Here is a 27329-nt window from a genome sequence, read left to right on the forward strand (position 1 = left end):
TACTCGACATCTCCGTCTATGGGTACCGAGAGGGTTGTTCATGCTTATTCATATTTTCAGCCAGGCTAGATACCGTGTGCGAATGGGTTGTGTCTCGTCTCGGGATGGTGACTCCCACCCCTCCTTACACTACAATTGAATATCATCCACCCTAAAAACACTCGGTCAACCCCTTTTACACCGGGTTGGAGCTCACTGAAATTAGTGATAACTTGACTGATTCGAACGAAATACCACGGACGAAGTCAAAACAATCCAAGCTAGCAAAACGGGGGAGGAAAGAACATAATACCGGTGCGCAGCGATATAGGTGCCATGGGAGACAAAATCCCCTTCTCGGATATTATTGATGCCTAGATTCTTGATTATCCCTTTAGACCGCTTCTTATGTATAAAAAATATAACTACATACATATATATATATATATAAAGACATCTGAAAAGAACATCACGAGGATTTATAAGCTACCAACTTTTCTAATATATACATACCACCACTTTTAGGGAGTTTAGTAGCTCTCTAGATATAATCAACTGATAGAAACAAGGTAACTACCTTGTTTCAAGGTATTAGGGCCTCTATAATAATGATTTAAGTATCTTCATTTTTCTACTAGTCTTAACTTGGACATTAATAATACCCCAAAAGGGGGGTTTGTCGCATGGCACCTATACTGCTGCGTATGCCACCCCTACAAATAGGGCCTGGACGAACGAAGTCTGCCATGCATAATATCAAGTATGGCCCACTGGGAAGCATTATATTAAGTTGACTTAACAAGTCGACTTTCACCTTTCCAGATTCGGTTCTTGTCTTTAAAGCGATCGTGGCTGTTACCAACTACACATAGCTAGACAGTCTGAAGGGGAATCTTCTCCGTTGCAAATGACTTTCTGTCATTCTGTATAACAATGGCCAACAAAAAGGTCACTTGGTGCAAGAAAGAACACCGATATTTCCTATAGCGACAGACCCCAAGTCCCTTTCCAGAAAGTAGATTGAATAAAGAAAAGCAGCTTATAAAACCCCTCCGTTGCACTGTAGTGGTCGGTGCTCGAATAATGCTGTCCGTTGGGACCCGGTACTACAGTAAGCTTGAGCCGCCATGGATGGTTCTATAGTGGAAGAATGGATTCATTAGAATTCAGGTATATTTCACAATGGTGATATTTCCTATGTATGAACTACCTTTGCCGAGAAAAAAAAAGTCGCAACAAACCAAAGATTCTACCAATCCTCAACCCCGTGCCCTCAATCAAACCTTCTCAATATCAAACCTCATCTGTATGTAGGGGATATAACGACCTCCCCAAGTCACGACCCTCGCAATGCGTCTTGTTCCTCGTGGAAAAGCGCCTAGAACCAAATAAGCCACACCTTTAGCAAGCCTCGTACCCAGCAAAGCCTGATACTCAGCAGTATCCTCTTCCCAGACACGCAGCCTATCATCTGGCCAACCAAGACCATTCGCTGCGACATAGAGGCTCTTCTGTACAAATAGCATCGTCTCGGGGTTAATGATATTGCACTGGAAGACATACTTCAGGTCTTCCATAGGGTGCTCATCCTGGTAAACGGCCTGCACAATTTGCGCCCAATATGCCGAGTCAGGCCGGAAGCTATCCGTGGCGAAAATTACGCCTGGTCCCGTTTTTAACGTGTAGTCATGCACCCAGTTCTGTCCGCGCGATATTCCGGACTTCCATAGTACGATCTTGTGATAGAGCTTTTCCGCCGAAAACCCCAGTTCGACGGCTTCTTCGTAGATTTGGTCTGGTGGAAAGTGTCGTTTTTGATGCCGGACTCCCCATCCAGACTCTGTCATATTCTGCATCGTGAGCTGTGAGGGGCCAATTGGACAGTTTTGGGTGGGGTCCCTTATCCACGATGCTCTCAGGGCCCCTGCTTCTTGAAGGCTGTCATATTTTAATGGCGGGGGCTGTTCCTCCGGTGGTTGGGCAGTAATAGCGTCGGACATGACCAATTAATGGAGATTTTCTCGGAATAAGTGATTGAGAACTGCACTTCTAGGGGTTTGGAGCCGATATTTACCGCCGAGCGTGGGATGGGAAAGATGGAATCATGTACCTTCTCTTTTATATCCATAGCCAGGTCAGCCATAGGCAAACACCGCCATTTTACTAGAAGAAAGAGTGGATAGAACATTGTCACTAGGGGAGCTGAAAGGCACACAAAGAAGACGAGAAGACCTAGACAATATTGTCTTGGGGCACAAAGATATCTCGGAGACAACTGTGACGGCGATAACTTGCCAGGTCAAAGATGCGAACAAAGACATTGCTAACAAAGACTAGAAGGAATGTACCCTATTGGAGCATTTTATAGCCTATTGAGGATTGATTATAGACTTCTATCCGTCGTAAGACATTGTGAGGGCTCATTGTTATTCTCAGGACTGTAATCTATGAAGAAACCCTACGATCCCTACGTGCCGTGCGCCAACTCTGCCAGGTTTAATCTTTACGCGAACCATGTATTCCTAGTCAGTCAGATATGCTTTTGCTTTGCTATGTTACACTGTTCGGATGATGAACGATTCGGTGGCCATGTTGAAAGGTGTAGATGACCTACGACGTGTACAGATTACGGGATCAGTAAGGAGCAGTGAGTGCAATGACCTGGGGAACCATGATAGTGCAAAGCATTCCAAGGTTGTCTCTTTAATGTTGGACTTGCCTCAGGGTAGCTGACCACACCCTTTCGTTGGGCACTAGCTTGATCCTCGATCATTTCGACCTGCTGACGGGTCACTTTGTGCCGTAGGAGTCTAGCACAGACGAAAGATCCGCTATAGATACAGGAATCCTACCTTGCCCTCATGTGACCCGCCCCTTAACTGTAGACGAAGTTACCTTCGATGATATCGTTGCCTTCTTGTCCTATATATCCCCAACTGACATAATCATGATTTTGCTGAGACCTAAAGATGGCACGAAAAGCTATTAAGTTTATTCATCTATAGGTTGCCTCTTGCCTTTGCTTTACCTAGATAGGTACGATGTGATGCTTGCAACATAGATTATTGATGATGTCATGGTAATTTACTGGAACATCGCCAGCAAAGTCGGATTCTGGAGATCTGAAACAAGATGGAATGTTGATCATTTCGAAGCCTCGGAGGGTATTATCGTGATTAATAGTGGCAGATGGGGGGGGGGGGGGGGGGGGTACCGATAATCATATTCAACAATACGTGGTTGATGAGGCTCAAAGGGAGGACCCTGTTACCTGCTGTGACAGGGTGACAGGGGCAAAGTCTAGTTGGATCCATCAAAGTACTAGAGACACTATGCTTTTACAGTTCTAGTGTAAGATTATATAGGTCGAGTTAAAAAAAAAAGAGCTAAAAAGGAGAAGTATACAACAATTGTACGGGGTATCAAGAAATACGGTGCGACACCGAATATAATTCCTATATTAGGGTATTGAACTTAATAGCATGGATGTTTCAGGTTCCAGATTGCCAAGAAGATAAAAAGCGAAAATCAGCAAAAGAGATGTTTTCCAAGGGGGAAAAATCAAAGAAGAGAGGTTTAAATAGAAGATTTAGTTCCACATGTAACCGTTCCCCCCCTCTTAGCTGGGCCGACTACCACCGTTGCACTCAAGGGGGTCATTGAGTATGTATGGGTACATTGGGAATGCCAGTGCTCCGTATTATATATTTATTACATGTTTATTAAATGATGATTTGGAATAACTTATTCTATTTAGTATAAATATTTATTATACTCATCTATTAACACGATAATATTGTTTTGATTCTCCTATATAGACACATGTAACTCCACTCCACCTACTGTTACAGGTGTGGTATATATGGTAGATGGTAGATGGTATATGGTATGTTAAATTGTATATTAAATTGTATATGAATAGTATAATATAAAAAATGCCTTTTTTTTCAATGTGACTCTATAATACTATAAGAAGTAATACTCCGTAGATTAATCACCTGCACAACATAGAACCATAGAACAATAAATTACCGTTACATTACCATACCATGCGCATTGCGACACCGCAAGGGCGGCTTCTCCCAAACAGTTGCACTCACGGTGACACTGTCAACTCAAGAATGGGCCAATGTTGATCCATGCTTAGGGTCAACACCCTTCTTTTCCCTCTTCTCTTCTTTTCTTCTCTCTCCTTTCCACTTTCTTCGGGTGGGGATTATTGCTTCCACTCCCACCGATCCACTCAAGACACAACTCCAGTGGGAGTGTCACATCGGCTTGCCCCCCCCCAACCCTTACCTCCGAAGGTTATAACTTTAGATCTTTCTTCTTTTTTTTATCTTTGCTTCATGGTCCTCCATACTCTTATCATAGTGAACTTCGATTCCTCGCCCCCGGTTTGCGACCTCTCCTCTCCTCCATCTCCCTTTCCCGACTATGTCGGCACCACTGGTCAAGGTGCTACACAGATTACAAGAGTTGTTCCATAACGTGGTCGCCGTACTCGAAAACATGATTATATTCCCCTCATTCTTCCACGGCCTGTCGCGACGCCGCCGAAAGACGTTCCTAGGCGCCCATTGGAAACGCCGCAGCCTCGATGACTTCGCCGAAGAAGTGGAGACCTCGTGTTCGACGCCGCTGTCAACGCGCAATATGGTCGACATGTCCGAGAAGATTCGCGCACAGTTCCGGGAATGTTTACAGACTAGCCCATGCTGCATGCTTCCATCCTACGATACCGCACTTCCCGCTGGCTCGGAAAAGGGCACATATCTGGCATTGGACGTGGGCGGATCTACCTTTCGCGTAGCTTTGATTGAATTGAATGGCCGGGATGAGGAAGTGCGCATCTTGAAAGTGTCCTCTGTACACATTGACGAACAACTCAAGATGCTGGAGGGGACACAGTTTTTCGATTGGATGGCTGGGCAGATCGAAACCATCCTGAAGGAAGTTGAAACAGACTACGGGCGTGGCGATGTACCGCTGGGGATGGGTTTGTCCTGGTCTTTCCCCATTGAACAGACGTCGCACAGCAGCGGGTTGGTCATTCATATGGGTAAGGGATTCAAAGCCTCCAATGGCACGGTAGGCCAGGAACTGGGTGATCTCTTGATTAAGTCCTGTCGCAAGCGCAATTTGAACGTAGAGGTTGCCGCTATCGTGAATGACAGCTCGGCGGCTCTACTGTCGCGTGCCTACGTCGATCCCAAGACCCGCATGTCTCTCATTCTGGGTACCGGTACCAACATGGCGATTCACTTCCCCGTGCAGGAGATTGGAACGTCCAAATTTGGAGTCCGTCCGGAGGGCTGGTTCGACCACGCCAAGCATGTTCTCATCAACACCGAGATGAGTATGTTTGGTGGGGGCGTGCTGCCCATGACACGGTGGGATGACATACTGAACCGCACGCATCTGCGTCCCGACTACCAGCCGCTCGAGTACATGATCACAGGGCGGTACCTGGGCGAGATTGTACGTTTGATTATCGTCGAGGCAACGGAGACCGCCCACCTATTCGGCGGCGAGCTACCACACTCCATGCGTGAAGCATATTCCTTCGACACAAGCATCATCGCGTGCCTTGAGGATGACTCCTCTGCCTCCCTCTCCACCTCCGCCACCCTCCTGCAAAAGCAGCATACCTTCCACAACCAACCCTCCATCGAAGACCTGCGATTCCTGCGCCGCATCTCTCAGACAGTCTCCCACCGTGCCGCTGGATACCTGGCGACAGCCATCCACAGCATGTGGTGCCTCCGTAACGAGGTGGAATCCCCCGCACTTCCATCTACCGTCGATTCTCTCGATAAGGAATCACCTGAAATCACTGTCATCGAGAGCGGAGACTCGGATAAGAACCTTTCTATCGCCTGCGACGGTGCCGTCATCAACAAGTATCCTGGCTTCCGTGCTACCTGCCAGAACTACCTGGATCAGTTGACTGAGGAAACGTATCCTGGCGCCGGATGCTCCATCCGTCTCAACCCAGCGCCTGAAAGCGCCATTCTCGGCGCAGCAGTTGCAGTGGCTGTCTCCGTTGCTGAGAAATCCACTTAGCCTTAAATCTGCTGGTTAATCGGGGTGATGCATGAACCCAACGCTGAGCATAGATCTCTAGCTGTCTCTTTCGTTGTGATTTTCTTTTTAACCGTGTTCATTGAATTCATTGAACCATCGGCGCATGATATGTGATGGGTTTCCGTGGCTTTTTTTTTCTCATCTGCATGGACATCCCCGGATGGGAGTTGGGAGAAAGCGTTTTCTTTTCAACAGTCGAATCGTTTAGCATCAACAAGGAGTTTCTGGTTGGAATCAACATGGCTTTCTCAATATGGCTTTTGTTGGGTTTTTAATCCTGGAGTTCGGTCTCGTTCATCTCATGTTAGTAACGGGTCCTACGTTTTCTCGATTTCAAGAGGGCACATTTGATTTCGTCCATTCTTTTCTATTCCCCGAGCTAGTCCATTTTCCTTTACTTGACCCCTATGTGGAATCAATCCTATATGTCTCTTAAAGTTCCCAATTGCATGAACTGGCTCTATTACGCTCCTGCCAATTGCCCTACAAAACCTACAGCCCATCTGGATAGGTAACATTTCAGACTATTACCACTGACAATTCTTTAGTTTTTGATTCTTTCCAGCTCGAGTTCCTGCTATCAAAAATAGCTTTACTTTTTAGCATCTATACGATATATCTATAATACACAATTTAACCATGCCCGCGTCTCAAATGAAGGCAATCTGCAGATACTCAGGACACATCATATAAAATATACGTAAGGTCTGACTGCTCGTATACTGCCCCACCACTCCAATGCTATCATCCTCTTACTCAGGACGAGTATAAGCCTGAGATTTGTTGAGGATAATCTCAGCTAAGGCCATCAAACTTCCACCAGACAGCAACTCCAGAACCTGCACATTCGCATTGGCCTCACGAGCAATCCAATTACGAATCTCAATAGCTACCAGCGAGTCAAGACCTAACGAAACTACTGTAATCGATGGATCCATATCCTCTAAGGAGAGAACAAGCACCTGTGCTAACTTCGCAGCCAGCGCCTGGTAGCACACTTTCAAAGCCTCCTCTCTAGATGAGGCAGCCGACAAAGTGACGTGTAGCGGCACCGACGGGCCGTCACTTTGTGAGCTGCTTCCCAGTGAGCCCCTAGCGGCCTCATATAGCACGCTGAACCTCGCATCCTGGACCCAGAAGTTGTTCTCGAGCGAATCCACTCGCAGTCCTGTAATACACTGCCCAGAACAGGACCGTTCAAGATCACCGGTCAGAGCAGCAGCTATCAATGCCAGGACTTCCGACTCATCGATGGTCTGGCCGCCGATATTCTTCATTACTTCCTGGCGTTGCTGGGCGTCGGTATTGGCTAGATAGCCAATGTCGCTGACTGCAGCTAGGTCGATTGACGTTCCTGGAAGGCCAAGGGATTTGCGGTATTCTATGAATCCATCCAGGAATGCATTTGCTGCAGAGTATGCTGCTTGTCCGCGATTGCCGATTATCCCGGCCACGGATGAGAGGGCAATGAAGAACTCTAGCGGGGAATTGATCAGCGTGTTATGCAGATTCCAAGCTCCTTCTACCTTGTTGCATGATACCGCTGTAAAGTCTTCAAAAGACATGTTTTCGAAGAGCATGTCCTAAATAGGGTCAGTGATTGAAAATAGATAATGTAAATAAGTCCTTATGGTAGAAACTTACACGAAGCACCATCGAACCGTGAATAACGCCACGTATAGGGGGGAGGTCTTTCATCTCTTCGTTGACCAGAGCCTCAACAGACTCCTGGCTGCTAACATCGCAAGCCTTGACGACAATCCGCACTCCCAGGGGAGTTAAGATATCAATTAGAGCTTGAACCTTGTCATTAATTGTGGCTCGACGAGACACAAGAACGATGTTCTTTGCGCCCTTTGAGGACATCCACTTGGCGATACTTCGGCCTAGACCACCAGTACCACCAATCAAGATATAGGATGCATCAGGTCGTAAGAGAGTGGAACTGGTCTTGGGAGCCACAGCCTGAAAGTGAACGATTAAACCTGAACATCTGTTTCCGGATAGTGTGTACTTGTTTACCTTAACCTGGTCACCTTCATGGGGAACCACCACAATCTTACCCATACTCTTACCGATCTGTAGTGTACGGAATGCCTTCTCGATATCGGAAATTTGATAGATCGAAAGCGGGAGGACGGGATGTACCGATCCCTCACTGATTAATCGACAAGTATCGTCCAGGAGGCGCTTCATCAGCTGCGGCTTGAACTTGCCGACCTTGGTGAGATCAACCGACGAAAATGTGACGTTGTGTTCAAAGGGCTGCATGTCAAGGCGGGTATTCTTCGTGATATCAGCCTTGCCAATCTCGATAAATCGTCCAAATGGAGCAAGACACTCCCAAGTCTCGCGCAAAAGATCGCCTGCTAGGGAGTTGACAATGACGTCCACGCCGACCTCACCGGTAGCTCTGCGGATGCCACGAGCAAAAGATGCATCTCGACTATAGAAAATGCGTTCTTCGGGAATACCGTATTGAGTCATTAAGAACTGTTTCTTCTCGATACTTCCGACTGTAGCAAATATGTCTGCACCGATCATCTGCGCTAGCATTATGGCGGCTTGACCAACACCACCAGCACCGGCGTGGATTAAAACCCGCTCGCCGGTTTGCAGCTGACCTAGGTCAAACAGAGAGTAGTATGCAGTACAGAATACAACTGGCACCGTGGCTGCAATCTCGAATGACATGTCGGCTGGGATTTCGGCAGCGCTGGTCGCAGAGCATCGTGCGTAGGTCGAGAAGCAGCCCCCTGGCATGGCCATGACTCTTTGACCAACCTTAAAATTCTTCACATTTGATCCTACACTGGAAACAACACCACTGCATTCAATTCCAATATAGGACTGTGCGAGCTGGCCCATCGAGACCACAATGTCTTTGAAGTTGAGGCCGCTTGCTTTGACTTGAAGTTCAATCTGATCTTCACCTAGTGGTAGAGGATTGTCGTCTACAAAGTAGAGAGAATCAAGAGCACCCGGATTGCCAATTTGGATTTTGAAGCATCGCCCGGGCTGACTGAATAGCTGGGTTGAGATTGTCATATCGTTGGTCTCATTGTGGACGAAACTATTAGCAACATCATCTTCGACTACGCGTTGGACAAAGAGCTCCGAGCCTTTGGACTTCAACTCAAGGTCCTTTGAGGGCTGAGTTCCATCGGTGGGCCATAGAGCACTAATGGCTGCCTGAATAGGCTTCTCGGGGTATTCGATGTCACCAGGAGCCAATCCAAGAGTAGCTATCCTAGCCAAGGTCTCCGAGCGCAAGGTGCGAGTCAAGCCGACTGTCATTTGAGCATCCGGAGAATCAGTCCAGTAGACCCAGAGCACAGCCTGAGCATTAAGCAGTGCGTTTTTGAGCTCCTCATACATATTTTCGGTGAGATATCGCAGAGAGCTAGCTCCAGTCTGAAGTATAACAAGATGCTTTTGAGACAAGTCCATTTCACCAAAGGTTCGGATGGAAATCTGCCACCCGGAGGGCTCTGACAGTGCAATGCTCAATTTATCACCAATACCATCGGCTTTTCCCAAGTGGGTGATGAATAGATCGTGGTTGGGTTTAATAGGATTCCCATTTGCGTGTGTGTTGCCTTGCTGCTCTATATTTCCATTCGTATTTGCGTCTCCGTGGATGCAAGTATGGTCATGGGATTCCATAAGGCCATTGCGATCTTGAATATTTCCAATGGCGTTTTCAACCTCAGTCAATGGGTGCCAATCAGCCTTATAGCACAGTTTGCGAGTTTCTTCGCGGTGAGTGTCTGGATTTCTGAGAGGAGTCATTACTAGACCATCTATTGTAATTACGGGCTCTGCAGTGCCCTCTTGCGTGGCAAAAAGGTCAAATTTGGTCGGCTCGGGAGAAGGCAAGCTGGGACTGCCACTACAGTAACCCTTGAGATATTCACCAGCGGTGGTTGGGACCTTGAGATTGACTGTCACACGCTTGATTATTGTCGGCATATAAAGTGTGTCCAGGGCCATTCGGCCCAATCCCTGGCCAAGGAGGGGCCAAGCAAAATGTAGAAGTCCGTCTAGGAATGAGGGATGGATAGTCAAGGGAGGTTCGAATGCCTTCGGCATGACATTGCGGGTATCTCTAATGTGCAGGTCGCCAAACGAGTGGTGAGGGCTGGAGTAGCAGTTGTCAATATCCTGGAAGACAGGACCATATTCGGCTCCTAGATCACTAAGCACCTGGTACATATGGGACGTATCGAGGTAATTAGTAGCTGATTTCTGAATTCGGGCAATCTGAGCTTTCGTGTAGGTGGTCTGAGTCTCGAATGGGCTCGAGATCGCAACCGCCTGCTGTTTCGGATCGGAGCAAACCCGCACCTGGCCAGTACAGTGCTCTGTCCATCCTCGTTTTAAATTCCATGAGCAGACACGGAACTCATCCCAAATATCAGATGGTCCACGAGTGCCTTCAGCGTAGGGGCGGAGAGTAATGGTGGTCTCTGCATCTGTGTCGTCACTGAGCACAAGCGCTGAGCCCACAATAACCTCCCTCAGTTCAAATTGGGAAATTTGGATATCAGCTTGCTCCGCGCGTCGTCTAGCAGCCTCAATGGCCATCACCAACTATTGGACAGTCAGTAAACATAATTTAAATAAGCTATTATTTCTTGAATTTACATAGCCTGCCATGGGGTAAACAACCACCCCCTGCATCTTGTGGTCCCGGAGATAGGGAACCTCATCTAAGCGGATGATGTTCCGCCATGTTGGCTCCAGATCATTTGAGTAATTTGCCAATACTCCCAAGACATCGTTCCTGGCACGATCTCTGCCTGTATGCTTCTGTGAAATACGAGCAACGTGCCAGTACCGAGTTCCATGTTGCCAAGGGTAACGAGGCAAGTTACTCAAAAACCAACGGTTTACCGCATTGGTCTTAGGGAAATTTATTCCTGTCATATTGAGTGTTACGCCTCGCACATAGGCCGCAGCAGCGGTATCTAAGACCGACTCAGCTGCATCCACTTGACGAAGAATGGTTGGTATATATGCAATCTTGGAGATGGTGGGACCCAAGCTCTTTAGAGTGTCCATAATGGGGCCCTTCAATGTAGAGTGTGGACCAATCTCCACAAGAAGGTTGGGCCGTGTTTCACCATCCGACACAATCTTACCGAGAGCATCAGAGAACAATACCGGTGATGTCAGGTTCGCAACCCAGTATTCTGGATCAAGCTCAGAAGGCTCTGCGGAGCGTCCAAATACAGAAGAAAAGAACGATGCCGTTGCCGATGGGAAGCGCTGGATAGTCTCAATCGCAGTCAAGTAAGCCTCAGCAACCTTCCTCATGTGGTCCGAGTGGTAGGCAACGTCAATCCTCAATTTTTGGTTGAAGAGTTTCTTATCTTCAAGAACCCTTTCGAGTTCATCAATTGCGGACGCATCTCCCGACACGGTCACACTGGAAGGACTGTTCACGCAAGCGACTGTGGCGTAACCGGATAGGGCCTTCAGCATGGGCTGAATAGCCTCGCGACTGGTGCCAACGGCAATCATGGTGCCCTTGAGGAATGGGAATGAGGATTTGAGTAAGGAGGTCATTTTACCACGCCAGTAAGCCAGAGCCATGGCTCCCTCCAAGTCATAAATACCCGCAGCATAGGCTGCACTAATTTCTCCAGAACTGTGGCCAACGACTGAAGCAGGACGGATCCCCCAAGATTCCAGAAGATTGACTAGTGCAATCTGAAGGGCTGTGCAGGCTGGTTGGCTCAGATAAGGGTAGTCAATTTCAGAAGCACTTGCATCCTTTTCGAACTCCTCGATAAGTGAGAACTTAGCACCTAGATCCCGTAGGTATTGATCGGCTCGTTTTATGGCCAACTTATAAACAGGGTACTCATGTATAAGAGGAACACCCATCTGTGCCCACTGGGCCCCTTGACCAGTGAAGACAAACGAGACTATCGGGGTGCCTAGAACCCTGGATGGGTTAATCTTCAGTTGAGCAAGACGGATTCCAAGTTCATCTAGCGAGGTAGCTGACACGCCAACACGGTATGAGAGTTGGGACATCTTGTTGCCTAGAGTATAAGCAAAGTTGCCGAATAGAGTCTTTTCAAAAACTTCGGGATGTTGTTCGAAGTAGATACCGAAGTCTTTAATTCTAGTGCGTAGAGACTCCTTGTCGTTGGCAGAGATCAAGAACAGCTTGCGTTTGGGGTCCACTTCAACATCCTCAACAGCTTCATATGGGGCTTTGGACGATAGTGGTGCCTTTTCAAGAACGGCATGTGCGTTGGTACCGCCAAACCCGTAGTTAGACACGCTAAGATATTTCTTGCGAGAAGGCCAGGGCCGCGTTGTCGTTAAAACTTTCATATTCCACTCGCTCATAGGAATATTAGGATTCGCTTTCTTGAACTCGGCGTTCGGAAGCATCAACTCTCTGTCAAGCATCATGGCTGCTTTGATTATGGCAATTATGCCACTGGCGCCTTCCAAGTGCCCAATGTTGGATTTGACCGATCCGATGTAAAGCGGGTTCCTCCGAGTGCGATTCCTTCCAAGTGACGCATGAACTGCTGTAGCTTCGATAGGATCGCCGGTCTTTGTTCCTGTTCCATGCATTTCTACAAACCCGCATTCGTCCGGGTTGAGATTAGCCTCTTTGTAGACCCGCCAAATTAGCTCTTCCTGGGCCTGGCTATTTGGCAGCGTAATTCCCTGTGTTCGCCCATCTTGATTGACTCCTGAATGTACAATCACAGCTCGGACGGGATCTTTATCACGCAATGCGGCGTCAAGGGGTTTCAGAATTATGACACCAGAGCCCTCGCCTCGCGCGAAACCGGATGTGGCTCTGTCGTCGAAGGAGAAGGTTTTACCCTCATCATTAAGCAACCTATATAATTTCATATAGTTAGATGTTATGGTTCCGAGCTTGGCTTGGAGAACACAAAAATCCTCACTGTGACATGGACATAGAAACCCAAATATCTGGTACAAGGTTAAGGTGACAACCAGCAACGAGGGCTTCCTTAGACTCCCCGCTTCGCAAGCTCTGTACTGCATAGTGGAGTGCAACAAGTGAAGAAGAACAAGCCGTGTCCACTGTGATACTGGGCCCCCGTAGATCGAAAAAGTATGAGATACGGTTGGATTGCAGTGAGGCGGTGCAGCCGGTGGCTTGGTGCATGGGGATAGTCTCGATATCGCGGATGTTATTGAGCTCATAATCAGAGAAACTACCGCCGGCAAAAACGCCCACGTTCCGGCGGGCAAGATTCTCTTTGGGAATGCCAGCACTCTCTAACGCTTCATATGCACACTCCAGCAGCAAGCGTTGTTGGGGGTCCATGGACGTAGCTTCTTGAACGGTGAGGTTGAAGAAGGGAGCATCAAAGTGTGCAACGTCTTCGTCGAGGAAATAGCCTCCCTTGGGGTTGAAGGAACCAACCTTGGACGGGTTAGGGTGGCGAAATGCTTCTATGGAGAAGCGGTTTTTGGGAATGGGTGACCAGCCACTTCGAGCTCGGGTGCATAGTTCCCACAGATCATTGGGAGATGTAACTTGTCCCGGCAGCCGGCAAGCATACCCGATGATGGCGATAGGTTGGGGTGTGCCCTGCTCGCTATGAGGAGCACCTTCAGAATCAGCACTGTTCATGTTTGTCATAGTGAATAGTGCAAAGGGGCAACTGTAACGCGATTCTAAAGGATTTCGAAGGGCCAAATAGACGACATCAAGAAAATCAGGGAAATAGGCTACCTAAGTGGCTATGATGCATTATATAGCTTTGCAAATATCCCACCCCAGCACTCCTGCTGTGGATCATTTTGGGGGTGCACAGCTCAATGAAGCTGTCTCTGCTCCGGGCCATCGATGCTCTGCTAGCATTGGGTGGTCGGTGGTTATTCCGGAATTGGTGACTTTGGCTGAAATGGTGTACCGTCCCACATTATTCGATAGAGCAATTGTTTGTGGGAAGTTGATTCTCGGCGGAAATCCCCTGCTTCTGTTTCATTTGCTTTACACCACTTGTACAGCCCGAGCGGCAATCTACATATTTCCTACTATGTACTTGTAGTATATCTTCAATGTTGGTTTCTATATTTGCTCGTTGCCTTCCCCGCTTTTTTTTCTCGAGTATACGGGATCAGATCATATTCCCCACATATATTGTTGCAGGTTGACACAAGATGAGGTTCTTATGTCTTCATGGTGCCATTGGCAACATCGATGTGGGTTATGGGAGACATGATGATGAACATCAATGCTAACCTCTCTACCGCAGAATATGAATATTCAGCTCAGTAATCATCATTTTAATTTGAGTATTGGAAATGAGGAATCACTGACAATATTGCAGATCCGCTTGTGAAGCAGATGGCCATGGACAGTTTCGCTTCGTTCCACTACATCAACGGTCCTGTTCCTGTATCTCCACCGGCAGGTACGACCCCCTCGAGCTCAAACACTGATTAAAGCTGACAATATAACTTACCTAGGGTTCACGGAATATTTCGGTATTGGGCCGCATTACAGGTGGTTGGAGGATGGAGGAGTAGCAGAGGACTCGATGATATCTCGTGTTCGAAAATCTCCCCATGGCTCGTGTCCTGAAGATGTGATGAGAGCGCTGGGCAAAGACTGGGACGGCCACTGGAACAATCACCGTCAAGTCATGGAGTACCTCTATGATACGCTGGAGAAGAACCCCGATATCGAAGGCATTGTCGGATATAGTGAGGGTGCTACGATGGCTGCGAGCCTAATCCTGGATGAGGATAGAAAGGCTCAGGAGACTGGCCGTCCTCGTCAAATCAAATGCGCGGTTTTCTTCACCGGCTGGCCTCCTCTCTCCCCCGAGGAGGACGTGGTCCTAGCAGATAAGAGCGACTATACTCTGGACATTCCGACACTTCATGTGGTTGGTGCAGATGGTAATGTTAATTATATATTGCCTATTTCAAACAGTATACTCACCATGTGTCTTTGGCACAGACCCCTATCGATACGGCGCGGTAGCCTTGTTCAACATTTGTGACCCTGATACTGCAGCAATGTTTGACACTGGACGGGGCCACACTATTCCTCGGTCCGGTCCAGTCATCACCGAGTTGGGAAATGCCTTGCGAGACTTAATCGATAGAGCGTATCAAGTTTAGTCGAAGGTGGTGGCTCATGGGAAGTACAAAGTCCTTCTGTGCGCGGTGTGACAGCACAAGGCCCGTTGAGGAATACACAAACTTAGGCCTGAGGTGTTCCAGATCCTCAAAGTCCATATTCTGCAAGATAGTTAGATTTTGAACCTTGATATACACAGTTATTCATCTAAATGTTAGTAGCGTTCCTCTTGCCTTCTTGGTGGAGTTATGCCCAACCCGAGTATCGCCAAATTGAGATAGCGCTACCCACCAGCCGTTATTGTAGCTTTTCTGGGCGATGACATTTTCTCCAAATCAGCTGAAGTCGCAATTGGTAACTTGCCTACTGCTATTTCACTCTCCCAAAGCACTGTTATATTTCGGTGGGCCTAAGGACCGGACCCAAAACCCAGCCCATTAGTGGGTTGGCGCGGGTAGGGCTTTGGGCTTCGTGGGCTTTGCGGAGGTCTAACACCCACATATAACAATATGTGCTTGTACTATGCCAATCAATCACCCAAAATGCTAAGCTCATTGTCATCTAGGGAACATTTCTTATGATGGATTCTCTGTGCGCAACCAGTGAGGTCGGATTTCTCTTCGTCGGCCCTCTTGCGTGATTCTACAACTCGACTAGTACATGATTTCGAACCACGTGTCAGAGAACACGGATCCGATAAAATACTAGTCATAGCTGCGATTGGATATAGCGATGAGGCATACATTCCTGGAATGCCGTGGAATGTGGGTAATTGCGCACTGGGTATCGGCGTGAGTACTACAAACTCCCCGGATTCAAGTGTTGAATTATGATCTAAAGCGAATGGATTAGATCCTTCCCCACTTTAACTCAGCCTTGTGTGGACCCTTTGGTAGCTCAATACACAGCTATTGTCATTACGGTGATGAGCAATGCTGCTTGCTATACCTACCAGACGGCAATACCGCACATCACCACTATACATGGAAGTACAATCAGGACGTCGTGGACTTCATCAAACACCGTCTAGCCACGGTTGAATAAGTAATTATGTCCGCCTTAAAGTGGAAACCGTGAATAATAGGAGGTGAAGATAAATACTTATTGATTGCAGGTGAGCTCGGCTGCTTCCCGAACTATAGAGATAGCAAAATATGTGATGAGCCCTAGAAATGTATCTCGGCGTATTTCTTGAGCCCGCCTAATTAGGTTGGCACTGCCGCTCGTCCGTAATCCAATCATAATTATATTTATAGTATACTACCGACACTATATAGGTTTGAGATATCTGAAATGGAGGGATACTACCCCGGAACCTAAAAAAAGGGTGGTACGTTGGAACTAGGTGGACAGTGCATTTTGCTCTGAGACATAGTACGACCTAGAACCAACCGTACCTAGGGTAACGTAGCAGATAGCCTCGAATTGTAAGTAGCGGCTTAGTGTTGTATGCAAAAGTTAAAGCTTTGGTGTTACATAGTCATGTACTATGTAAATACCTGGGACTAATGGATGATTTCAGGTCAACCCCTTGATTTGCTTCTGACCCAACCTAATTCACATTCACCTTGTTCCTCCTTGTACAACATGTAGGCTTTTATGTAGGGTTTTTGAATAGGGATTTGGCCTGCATCCAGTTCGCTTCCGAAGCTTCTTTGGTCTCATACATAATACCCATGTATCATTCTCGGACCCTAGTTTTACAATCCAACAAACAAATCATGATCCCTAGTCTTAAAATATTGACCTCGGTGTCCACTTAGCCTGGACCTCCCTATGAAAGGAGCTATTCCCGAAGGCCTGGAATCTATATTCAAAGCTTAGTAAAGCAGCCATTGCTCCTCAGATGCGTCCACAGCTGGCATTTAATAGATTGTTTACAAGTTCGAATATATATAACACGCGTGATTAACATGTCATATCTCCAGGGAAGCTTTTTAAGCATTTTTGGGTCCAATAATATTGTAAACGTAAAAGCGTGGATCTCATCTTGTTCTAGCAAGGTTATATATATATAAATACGAAGGAGACCACTGGTGAAGGATGGCGCCTGTGGCCGTACAAGACACGGTAGTTAACCTCGGAATCTTAATACTTAGTATAGATTTTTAGCATTTCTATTGGCCATGCATAGTTATGAAGTAGTTATTAATCTTACCAAATACCACTCGCCACTGAAGGTGAAGCCGAAGCCGTACACACATAAGTTGTACACAACCGCATCGAGGTATACAGACAGATCAGCAGCTAATCCTGTTTCGGCGATCTCTCCTTTTTTCTTTTTTCCCTCTTCAACAACCACAAGCCTCTCTCGTTCTCTATGTTCTCTCTAGCCCGTCAATTCTCCGGAGTCCGCTCCAAGCCTCTGCTCTTCACCAGTCAGAAATTCACCCGATCGACCCAGGTACCCCACCGCCTGTCCTCGAACTCTCCGAGATCTTCGCCGCCACGCGCACCCTCCGCCCCTCAATCCAGCCGCTCCAATTTCCCAATCATCCCAATCATCCTCATAACCGCCATCAGCTCCGGCGCCTACGTCTATCTTGTCAAGTCCCGCACCGGCATCAACACACGCCAAAACTAGCTTGAAGTAAGCACTGGCCTAGGGCCTGTACAAAAAGAAATAACCGCCCCAACTAACTTCCGTTTCAAGACAAGTGCTGCCCCTCCACACACCGACACCCCCCCACAAACAACAATCCTAAACCCCCTTTAACATCACCTCACCTCCCTCAACCTCCCAACCAAAACCACAACCAACCACCCACAATGTCCACTCCCCGCTTCTCCACAAACGACGTAACAGTCGTCTTCTTCCTCGGCGGCCCAGGCAGCGGAAAGGGCACTCAATCCGCGAACCTCGTCAAAGACTACGGTTTCGTGCATCTTTCCGCCGGCGATCTCCTGCGCGCCGAACAAATCCGCGAAGGCAGCCAGTACGGCGAGCTGATCCGCGAATACATCCGCGAAGGCAAGATCGTGCCTATGGAAGTGACCGTTGCGTTGCTGTCGAATGCCATGGCCGATTCACTGGCAACCTCGCCGCCTCCGGCTGGCACCAAGGCCCGTTTCTTGATCGACGGGTTCCCTCGCAAGCTTGACCAGGCTGTTTTCTTCGAGGAGACTGTTTGCCCCTCTGAGCTCGTGTTGTTCCTTGATTGCCCCGAGGATGTTATGGAAGCTAGATTGTTGAAGCGTGGTGAGACTAGTGGTCGTGATGATGATAATGCGGCTTCTATTCGCAAGCGTTTCCATACTTTTGTTGAGACCTCTATGCCTGTTGTTGATGACTTCAAGAAGAAGGATAAGGTCGTTTGGGTTAAGGCTGATAGTTCTATTGAGCAGGTCTATGAGGAGGTTAAGGCCGGCATTGAGGCTCGTGGTTTGCAGGCTCGCTAAGAAGTGTTTTTGTATCGATGTAAATAGAGTTGCGGTCAATTTAGGGGTTGAGAGCTGTGTGATTTCTTTGCTCAACTTGGAAATAGACCTTGGGAGTATAGATGAATTTAAGCATTTTTAAACTTGAGCTTCTTGTTTAGATGGATGCTTGGCCCCCCTGAAACCAATGAAGATGTTGACTACGGATATGAACCAAGACCAGTCTAAAGAAATATAATATTCTTTAAGCCAGAGTAAAAAAAAAATAGAACAAAAGAAAAGTTATCCCTCCGGAAAACATAAACAAGACTAAGATTGACATGACATGACTCGTGCGGTCCCAAACATCCAACGGGGGCAGTGAAAATCCAACCCTACAATTGGCCAGGGAAAAAAGAAATGCATGAGGAAAAGACAGCGAGATTTCCCCTCTATTAACTGAAAGATTTTTGTGTTCTGTGAACTTTTCCATTCATAAAAAAAAAGGACACATCTATTCGGCAGTAGCCTCAACCTCACGCGCCTGGGACTGCGCAGGCTGGATGCGTCGGCGGTCACCGTTACCGTTGCGGTTGGCGTTGGCTTCTTGATCAGCCGCGGCCTGAATGCCCTCGCGGGCGAAACGCTCACGCTCGGAGCGGATCACGCTCAGAACGTTCTCGAGGGAACGGCGCCAGACCATCAGGCGGCCTTGGACCTCGGACCACTGCTTCTCGCCGAAGACACGGTAAGTGGCGCGGTGCACAAGGAACTCGGACTTCAGCTGGGAGAGTCTGCCCTCGACGAGGCCGGCACGAATGGTGTCGATGACCCACATCTCGACATCGGAGGCGGGGACGCGCAGAGCAGAGGCGATGGTGGCGTAGGGGAGCGAGCGCGAAGGGGTGGAGGATGCCAGCGAAGTGAGAGTGAGGAGACGCATCTTGGCCTGCAGGGCATCGCCGGACTCGGCGAGCACACCGCCAGAGATGGAAGCGAGCGGGTTGGCAGCCACGAAGGTCTCGTAGGCGTCCAGGGTGTCCGAGGTGAAGATTTCGAGCAGCTCGAAGAGGGTACTGTCGCTGGAGCGCAGAGCCTGCACGGCGTCTGATGAGGTCAAGGGAGCGAAGTCAAAGACGGTGGAGCGACGCAGAGCGGTAGCGAGTGCGCGCACAGCCAACTCGCGGCTCTCGGGCTTGCTGACGTCGGCAGCGTCGATGGTCTCGAGCGCTTGGAAGATGTGAGTCTGGGCCAAATCCTCATCACCGGCAGCGGTGGAGGCCTCGGCAATGGCGATGTGCAACTTCCGGGTGTCATCGCTGTCCAACTCCCACGCGGAGAGCCATGTGGGGAGCTGCGAAGTGAGCTGGGGCTTGAGGGCTTCAAAGGCAATTCCAGATCCAGACTGGCGGATCACGGCCACAACAGCGAGGAGAACGTGGTACCGGCTTGAATCGTTGGAAGACAGGGTGTTGAAAATGGTGGTGAGAATAGAGATGGCGAGCGTGGGACCGAACTGAGGCGAGGTGGTGATGGGCTTAGCGAGATAGGTGCAGATGCGAGGAAGGAACACGTCGGCGTCAGAAGACTGGTGCACGAGGTGGACCAGGAGGTTGTAGGCGGAGGTGATCTCTGCATTTTTTTAAAAATCTATGTCAGTTTTTGTCTATTAAAGATTATGAAGTGTCGCCAGATTCCGACTATCTCCAGATCGTTCTTTGTCGACACTTTTCGGTTACTTACCCTTCTCAGGGGCACTGTTCAAAGCGGTAGCAGAGGACACAAGCTTCTTCAGGACTTCATCGCGCTGCTTAAGGTCGGCCTCGCCTTCAGACTGTTCCTGCTGGCGGAGAGGTTCGAGGAGCGGGGCGATCTCGGACTGGAGGCTACCCTCTTTGCGGAGGGCATCGATGTACTGGGCAAACTCATCGGCGAGCTCGGAGAAGGAACCCTCAATGAGGAGGGTATTGGTAGGGGCGGGCATGATGTTGGATGTGGAAAAAGGAGAGGAAGAGAGAACGTGAAGTTCTTGATGGTGGAGTCTATCGATAAGTTGAGAAATTTCAGTGTGTGCCAAAAAAGTCTTGGCGAGAGGAACACCACAGTTGAAACATCTCGACTGATCTACCTTTTACTCTTCTTTTGACTTGATTTTGAATCTTTTATCTATGTGAAATATTTAATATTTACGCTACAATCTCCACAATGGTTTTTTTTTTCTCTCTGGCCAATGGGTCAGCAATAATTGGTGATATTACTTTTAATCGAATAGTTCATGCGCAAAATGGGTCACCTGCGCAGACAAATAAGGAACTCCGAGCCAAAGCAAAACAAGAAAGGACAGGCGCCACGTTCATAAACATGTGGACAATCATAATGAGTCAAGAGTATTCAGAGGGGAATCGAATGTCTCGAGGAAAAAAAAGCAAATGGCATCGCGATGAGTTAAGGGAATACAAAGAGGACGCTATGCGACCCAACCGTCAAGGGGTGTTTTAGCTTCCCAGAGACCGAAGAATATCATTCCTTTACAGGACCATGCGCGCAGCAACGAACATGAGACCAGCCATCAGACCAGTGGAGTACTGAGTCAGGTCACCGAGAGCGACAGCGGCGTTAGTGGTAGTGCTGGCAGGAGCCACGGAGGAAGTTTCGGAGCTGGAAGACTCGGTCGCAGTGGCCAAGGCCAGAGTGGTCGAAGACATGGTGGAAGTAGAAGCGGTGGTGGTCACCGCACTTGCGTTCTTGGAGCCACAGTCGGCGGCCTTCTTGCAGGCACGCTGACCATCAGCATCGTTGGGGTGCGAGGCGATGCACTGGACATAGGTTTCCTGGCAGACGAAGAAAGGAACGGTCTGCGAGTAAGGGGTCACATCGGGGGTGGAACCATCGCTGCAGACACAGCTGAACTTCAGGGTGGTCTGTTCAAACCATTAATCTCCTGGTCATACAGACGCGACACATAGCAACGTACCGGGTCACACGAGTTGAGCTTGGTGCCTTGCTGGCAAATTTGGGGGCAAGTGTTGCGCTGGGCAGAGCAGTAGGAGTCTACTTCATTAGTATCCTGTTTTGAGAACTGTGAAGGTACATACTCAAGTTGGCACTGTCCACCAAACCAATGTTGAAGCCAGCGGGGAAGGTGTAAGTGTCAGTGGAATTATCAGCCATGACGGAAGTAGCCAGAGCCGAAAGGAAGATAATTGAGGAACGCATGATGAATGGAATTAGAGATGCTGTGTATGTGGATGAGAAGAGAAGAGAAGGGAGGAGAATTGAGGGGAGAGGGAGAGAGAGAGAGAGAGAGAGATAAGGAAGAAAAACAAAGAACGGGCAGGTACTTTGAATGCAAAAGGTCTAAGGTCCAAGGTCCAAGGTCCCAAGGGTCAAGGTTTTTGTGTTTTTGCAAACAAACTGGAAAGAACTCGCAGGGTAACCCCCTAATTGGTATAATTGGCATACCAAGTGGAGAGAGATATCACTAGCTACCTAGCTACCTAACTAATGAATTATTTCATGTGTTATTTCAATATGATTTCATATTATTTCATATTATTTCAGTTGCACAGGCCCTGTTTTACCTGTTTTGAATAATTTGGCTATACGCCTGACCTAAGAGAGTCGGCAAAAGGTTACCCACTCAAATTGGAGGGTCCTTGGCTGTGTAACTAACCCTAGTCAGGCCAAGTTACCCCTGCCGCTACAATCCGTACGAATCAGAAGCCTCTGCACGGGGATTGTTGAAATGCACTATAGTGCGCTACAGTGATACGGATTACTCCGTACAGGACCCTTCGATAAGTTTATGGTTCGTATGTTTACCCTCGCATTCTTGCCCGAATTCCCGAATTCCCAGATTCCCAGATTCCCAAATTCCCAAATTCCGTTCCCCCATCATCTCCCTTACGGTTAACTACCGGTTACATGCCGGGGGTGAGACAATGCATTGTCTGTGCGTGATAGCTGCATGATTGGTTCTTCAATTCAAGGCAGGGGAATATCTACTTCAAAGCTTCTGATATTCGCTCCACCGCAAATCAATTTTCCAAGGCTCGCACATCATTGGACCGTGCCAAATGATTTGACCCAATGTATCCACGTGACTGTTCATCATGCCCTGATCTGTTATAGCCGGAGCCGAGGTTAAATGATTGACCGTTGACACTGTTTCAAGGTTGGCTAATATATGTACTGAGTTACTGCTGAAACGGCTGAAACACCTTGCTACATCCTTTGTCTATACCCCGCTTATGACAATTGAACCAGATATAACCAAGACGAAACAACAGCAAGAAAAAAAAAATAAATAAATAAAAAAAGGAATGGCCGACCCAGCCCCCGCCATCGCGCATCTCCGCACCAACTCATGGGCAAACAATCTGATCTCCTCGGCCGACTACATACCAATCGAAACCGACTCTCGGCGCCTAAAGCCTACAACCGGTGAAGATGGCTACTTCGCGCAAACTCTCAACACATCCTCCACAATCCCTCACTGTCTGACCCTGCAACGGCGCAACCTCACACCCGCGCCTGATGAAGTCCCCACCTGGCTCCCCGCAACAAAACAAGATGCCGCATCCGCTGTAAAGCCCACCCCGGGGCTGAACCCTGCGGACATCATCATGATCTTTGATCTTAGCAGCCCCGGTCTGTCCGGCCACCCATCCACTGTGCACGGCGGCCTTGTCGCGACGCTAATTGACGAGGCCATGTCCCTCGCTGTCGCAGCGCATACCAATGCGCCCACTGCGCTCCGTGCGGCTGAGGATAACCCACGCGGGAAGATCTTTACCGCACAACTAGACGTCAGGTATAAAAAGCGGGTGGCTACACCCGCTTTGCTGGTTGTCAAGGCGCGAGTTATTGGGAGGGTCGGGAGGAAATTCTGGGTGCGGGCGCAGGCGTTGCAGGAGGATGAGGAGAGTGCAGGGGGTCATTTGGAGTGGGCTAAGAGGAAGGTTGTCAAGGCTGATGCTATGGCATTTTGGATTGAGACAGCTGACTCGAAGTTATGAGCGTCATTCTTTTCTTCTTTTCGGGCTCAAAAACTTGAAGCATAGACTTGGGGATTGACTTCCCCCGATGTACATTATGGGGATTTTGATCCCGTACATATAACACCCGGCCTTGCACATACAGTATTAACCAACTAAATCATATATAGAACAGAAACCGAGCCTGGATTGAACATACAAAATCTATTCTTTAAATGTATATGCATCTATGAGACAACTATCTACAACTTCTCCATCTTCCTAGTCCCAACATTCCGACTAGCGCTAACAACCAACCCAACCTGCGTACTCAACGCAACAACCTCCCCATCCTCATCAAGAACCGTAACCTCCAAATCCGTCCGCCCATCCCTAACAACCTTAGTCTCAATCCGACTATAAAGCCACTCCACCCCCTCAGCAGGAAGGTGCTTCTTCATATCGACATTGAGCGTAACAGTGGGATACCAAAACTTCGCCTTCTCTTCAACAAACGAAGTCCCATTCTCCTTCGCCGCAGCAGTAGCAGACATAGTATCAAATCCATCCAAGGCCATCGGAAACATATCAATAAGATACGCCACCGCAGCCTCCGTCCAGCGGCCATTCACATCACCCCCAGGCCGGAACCGAGCCCACTGATCGATCCCCATATTCCCAGAGCGTGCCTGCTGCGTCTCCCCAGAACCGGGACCAAACAGCTCGATCTGCGCCGCAGCCTTCCGGAACGACGTGAAAGGCGCCTCGAGCTTCCTCCAAGCCCCGTCAGTACCTGTCCGGCCCAGCGCTTCCAAATCAACGGACCCGTCTGCGCGCGAACCCGCCACCGGAGAAGGGTGAGGCTTCCATCCTGTGTTCGCGCTAATGCCGACCTCGGCGTCCGGCGGGCTGACAGTCACATAGCCAGCGACCATGATGTCCAGTTGGCCGGGTTTCTTTTCAGAGGGCTGCAGTAGTCTGATATGGATTATGCTTGTGCGCGCGCCGATCTTGACGTCTTCGACTTCGAAGGTTGCGGGGCCTGCGGCTGTGCGTCGCAGGAAAGAAAGTTGGATTGAGATTGGGGACGCGGCGCTTTTGTATTGCTTTGGGTGGGCGTGCGCGAAGTGCGTTAGAGTAAGTTGGTAGATTACGGCTGTTGTGTAGCCTCCGTGCGGGACTGACGGGGGTGTTAGCTTTGGGTCAATGGGAGGTGAGCTTTACATGGGCTTTGATATACCGGTTCCAATGCACCATTCTGGTTGGAGGAAGGCGCTATATTTGTTGGGGCCTTGTGGAGTGACCTTGATGGCCTCCTGGAATGATGGGTTGACGGTGGACATGACTGTAATATTTGATATGGGGTTTAGATGGAACGGTCTCAAGGTCTAAGCAAGATCATTTATATGGCTGATATGGAACCCTTTCCCCACATACCAAAGGTTCTCGCGGTGAACCTCGGCTTTTTCCCCAGACAGCCGAGAAGCTGAGTCAGCTCATTAGCCTCCAGGACTGGGCACGTGGGTTTTCATTTTTCGAAGGTTCTAAGGACCTTGAAGCGAGAATGTTGGAGTAGCAAATGTATCTAAATTTGTGATGTAAGAGGGTTGTGTGGATAGGAAAAGATCGAAGTTAGGAGGTCCGTATGATTTAGATCACACCTTGTGATAGGTCCGATCGCGAAACGATCAGAAGATGTTCATGGATTCCGCTACGCGACGTTCCTTGGTGGAGCTTGGCAGCTCGCGTAGAGGAGTCTGAGCTGGTCAAATCTCCATTTCATATCTAGAATACGCGAACGAGGTAAATTCCATTGGCGTGTTCGTTAATACTACCTACATATAAAACGTCTGGCCCCGTTCTGCAGCGAATTCGAGGGCAGAACAGATGGAGAACCATATCACAGGTATGGCACTTGAACGCAGCTTTTCAGGATATCATTTCAGATCACTAACAAAAAAAGAATAGAACGATCGTATGGTTATGTTGACCCCAACTTTCCAATCCCAGGCGGCGAAAGGGATACCCCCGTCATCATTTATGGCTACACGCCTTCCATCGCTCTAGCTGCCTTCGCAGCCGCGTGGTTTTTTCTTCACTTCGTCTACCACACGACACAAACTATAAAAGCCCGTAGCTGGTGGTGGATGACCTTCTCCGCTGGTCTGATTTTCGAGGTGATAGGGTATATTGCACGATCCCTCTCCGCTAAAAAGGATCCTTACCATCTCATCTACTTCATCCTCAACTACTTTTTCATCGTTGTGGCGCCTGTATTGCTTGCCGCTGGTATCTACACCATTCTATCGGCATTGATCCCACGAGTAGGGACCAAGTATTCATTCTTACCCCCCAAGATCATCCTAGCCTTCTTCATTACTTCGGATATCATCTCAACAATCGTCCAAGTCGCCGGCGCGTGTCTCATTGGCATTACAGAGTCGCGCCGGGAAGATCCCACGACGGCAAACAATATCCTCTTGGGTGGCCTTGCGTACCAGGTCTTCGCTATGACTATTTTCGTCATCGTGGCGGCGACTTTCCAGTTCCGAGCTCGACATGCTATCAGAGCAAATGATCTCGGGCTCTTCTGCTTGGCTTTTTCCATTTCGACCCTCATGGTTTATTTGAGAACTATCTTCCGTCTTGCGGAAACTGGTCAAGGTCTTATGGGAGAGCTGCAAACCAACGAGGTCTATTTCGCATGCCTTGAATTCGCGCCTATTGCGCTAGTGGCTCTTCTCTTTGCTGTCTGGTATCCTGGCCGCTGTGTAGGGGCAGCGGTGCGGGTTAATGAGAAACCATAGCATTTGACATTAGAGAAAATACAATGTACGTTTTTTTTTGTCTAGGCCCGAATGAGTCGCATATCCTTAACTTGTAATTCTCATAAGTGCCGAGATAGGAAAGCCCCGTGTTTTGGTACCCGCCTTATTCAGGTAGAACGACACCTTCCTAAAGGATATCAATGCAAGACAGAACTTTCCACTAAAATCCCATTTCCAATTTCATCCTTCTTCTCTCCCTCTTATCAACTTATGTCTATATCCTCTCAATAGGTTCTCAGCTAGGCGTTCCCTAACCGAGAGCCCTCAGCACCCAGTCAGCGACGCATCCTAGCCACCTGGCATCTCACCCCACTTGGCAGCGACAACAACTGCATCGGATCCGCCGCAGGAAACCCTTCATATTTTTGTTTTTGATCCGACAGATCGACAGCAACGAGACCCAACTGCTCCTCTTGGAACACAGCCCAAGTACCCGACGCTCGACGGAAGTAGTCTAGACGATGTCGTGGACAACACAAAGCTACGGTGTGACAAATTGGGCAACCACGTACTACACGTGGGCTGGCCCCAGTCATGAGAGCGGAAAGTAGGAAAAGCAATGCAGAACCGGCCTCGAAATTGAATTCTCAACCGCCTTGTGGCCGACCAATGAAAAATGGAGCCATCAATGAGTTGGAGGATACTCAATGTGCGCCTATTTTATTCTCCTTGTGTTGGAGTTGTAGTCATTGGACAGCAAAGGCGGCTTCGATCTACGACCCTAAAATACATCGGGAGCAAGAGAAAATGCTTTTAAATGCAACTTTCTCACTTCATATCCCATAGCTGGCCTTCCGGCAACGTTGACGGGGGTTTTGTGGCATTCATTCATGGTTCAATGAGCCTTGAGAAGGTCGCAACCACACATTCTCTGCCATCAGCTCGAGTTGTATATCTCTTCGATTTCCACACTGATGGGTTCGGGTCCTCGTATCCCCTTGCCAATACAAGACTCCATCGAAGTTTCATGCATCCCTAATGGCAGCAGTCAAAGTTCAGAAT

At 48.5% G+C, this 27329-nt stretch overlaps 11 protein-coding genes across 11 annotated transcripts; 6 read left to right on the top strand and 5 right to left on the bottom strand.

The window, feature by feature from the left end:
• Window positions 1–1256: 1256 nt before the first annotated feature.
• N7537_002234 (uncharacterized protein) lies at window positions 1257–1979 on the bottom strand (the record flags this gene model as incomplete). The annotated part of the gene is made up of 1 exon (XM_056893292.1): window positions 1257–1979. The coding sequence occupies one exon, from the start codon at window positions 1977–1979 to the stop codon at window positions 1257–1259; it is 723 nt and encodes a 240-aa protein (XP_056758287.1).
• A 2437-nt stretch (window positions 1980–4416) lies between these two features.
• On the top strand, window positions 4417–6045 carry N7537_002235 (putative hexokinase; the record flags this gene model as incomplete). The annotated part of the gene is made up of 1 exon (XM_056893293.1): window positions 4417–6045. One exon carries the CDS (start codon window positions 4417–4419, stop codon window positions 6043–6045), a length of 1629 nt encoding a protein of 542 aa, XP_056758288.1.
• Window positions 6046–6818: 773 nt separating this feature from the next.
• On the bottom strand, window positions 6819–13705 carry N7537_002236 (type I polyketide synthase; the record flags this gene model as incomplete). Its single annotated transcript, XM_056893294.1, has 4 exons — window positions 6819–7649; window positions 7711–10659; window positions 10714–12940; window positions 13008–13705. The coding sequence occupies 4 exons, from the start codon at window positions 13703–13705 to the stop codon at window positions 6819–6821; spliced, it is 6705 nt and encodes a 2234-aa protein (XP_056758289.1).
• Window positions 13706–14238: 533 nt separating this feature from the next.
• Window positions 14239–15207, top strand: N7537_002237 (uncharacterized protein; the record flags this gene model as incomplete). The annotated part of the gene is made up of 5 exons (XM_056893295.1): window positions 14239–14280; window positions 14334–14352; window positions 14409–14492; window positions 14548–14982; window positions 15044–15207. 5 exons carry the CDS (start codon window positions 14239–14241, stop codon window positions 15205–15207), a joined length of 744 nt encoding a protein of 247 aa, XP_056758290.1.
• A 2279-nt stretch (window positions 15208–17486) lies between these two features.
• N7537_002238 (uncharacterized protein) lies at window positions 17487–17750 on the top strand (the record flags this gene model as incomplete). The annotated part of the gene is made up of 1 exon (XM_056893296.1): window positions 17487–17750. The coding sequence occupies one exon, from the start codon at window positions 17487–17489 to the stop codon at window positions 17748–17750; it is 264 nt and encodes an 87-aa protein (XP_056758291.1).
• Window positions 17751–17935: 185 nt separating this feature from the next.
• Window positions 17936–18565, top strand: ura6 (uridylate kinase ura6; the record flags this gene model as incomplete). The annotated part of the gene is made up of 1 exon (XM_056893297.1): window positions 17936–18565. The coding sequence occupies one exon, from the start codon at window positions 17936–17938 to the stop codon at window positions 18563–18565; it is 630 nt and encodes a 209-aa protein (XP_056758292.1).
• Window positions 18566–19037: 472 nt separating this feature from the next.
• Window positions 19038–20587, bottom strand: N7537_002240 (PCI domain protein; the record flags this gene model as incomplete). Its single annotated transcript, XM_056893298.1, has 2 exons — window positions 20267–20587; window positions 19038–20155 (listed from the first exon to the last, which is right to left on the bottom strand). Exons 1-2 carry the CDS (start codon window positions 20505–20507, stop codon window positions 19038–19040), a joined length of 1359 nt encoding a protein of 452 aa, XP_056758293.1. The 5' UTR covers window positions 20508–20587.
• Window positions 20588–21051: 464 nt separating this feature from the next.
• On the bottom strand, window positions 21052–21739 carry N7537_002241 (uncharacterized protein; the record flags this gene model as incomplete). The annotated part of the gene is made up of 3 exons (XM_056893299.1): window positions 21052–21444; window positions 21498–21574; window positions 21619–21739. The coding sequence occupies 3 exons, from the start codon at window positions 21737–21739 to the stop codon at window positions 21052–21054; spliced, it is 591 nt and encodes a 196-aa protein (XP_056758294.1).
• Window positions 21740–22845: 1106 nt separating this feature from the next.
• On the top strand, window positions 22846–23541 carry N7537_002242 (PaaI family thioesterase; the record flags this gene model as incomplete). Its single annotated transcript, XM_056893300.1, has 1 exon — window positions 22846–23541. The coding sequence occupies one exon, from the start codon at window positions 22846–22848 to the stop codon at window positions 23539–23541; it is 696 nt and encodes a 231-aa protein (XP_056758295.1).
• A 221-nt stretch (window positions 23542–23762) lies between these two features.
• N7537_002243 (thioesterase family protein) lies at window positions 23763–24842 on the bottom strand (the record flags this gene model as incomplete). The annotated part of the gene is made up of 2 exons (XM_056893301.1): window positions 23763–24679; window positions 24740–24842. The coding sequence occupies 2 exons, from the start codon at window positions 24840–24842 to the stop codon at window positions 23763–23765; spliced, it is 1020 nt and encodes a 339-aa protein (XP_056758296.1).
• Window positions 24843–25386: 544 nt separating this feature from the next.
• On the top strand, window positions 25387–26306 carry N7537_002244 (RTA1 domain-containing protein; the record flags this gene model as incomplete). Its single annotated transcript, XM_056893302.1, has 2 exons — window positions 25387–25405; window positions 25468–26306. 2 exons carry the CDS (start codon window positions 25387–25389, stop codon window positions 26304–26306), a joined length of 858 nt encoding a protein of 285 aa, XP_056758297.1.
• Between the last annotated feature and the right edge of the window lie 1023 nt (window positions 26307–27329).

This window comes from Penicillium hordei (assembly GCF_028827395.1).
Source record: "Penicillium hordei strain IBT 12815 chromosome Unknown utg000001l_segment0_segment0, whole genome shotgun sequence".
Taxonomy (NCBI): Eukaryota; Fungi; Ascomycota; class Eurotiomycetes; order Eurotiales; family Aspergillaceae; genus Penicillium; species Penicillium hordei.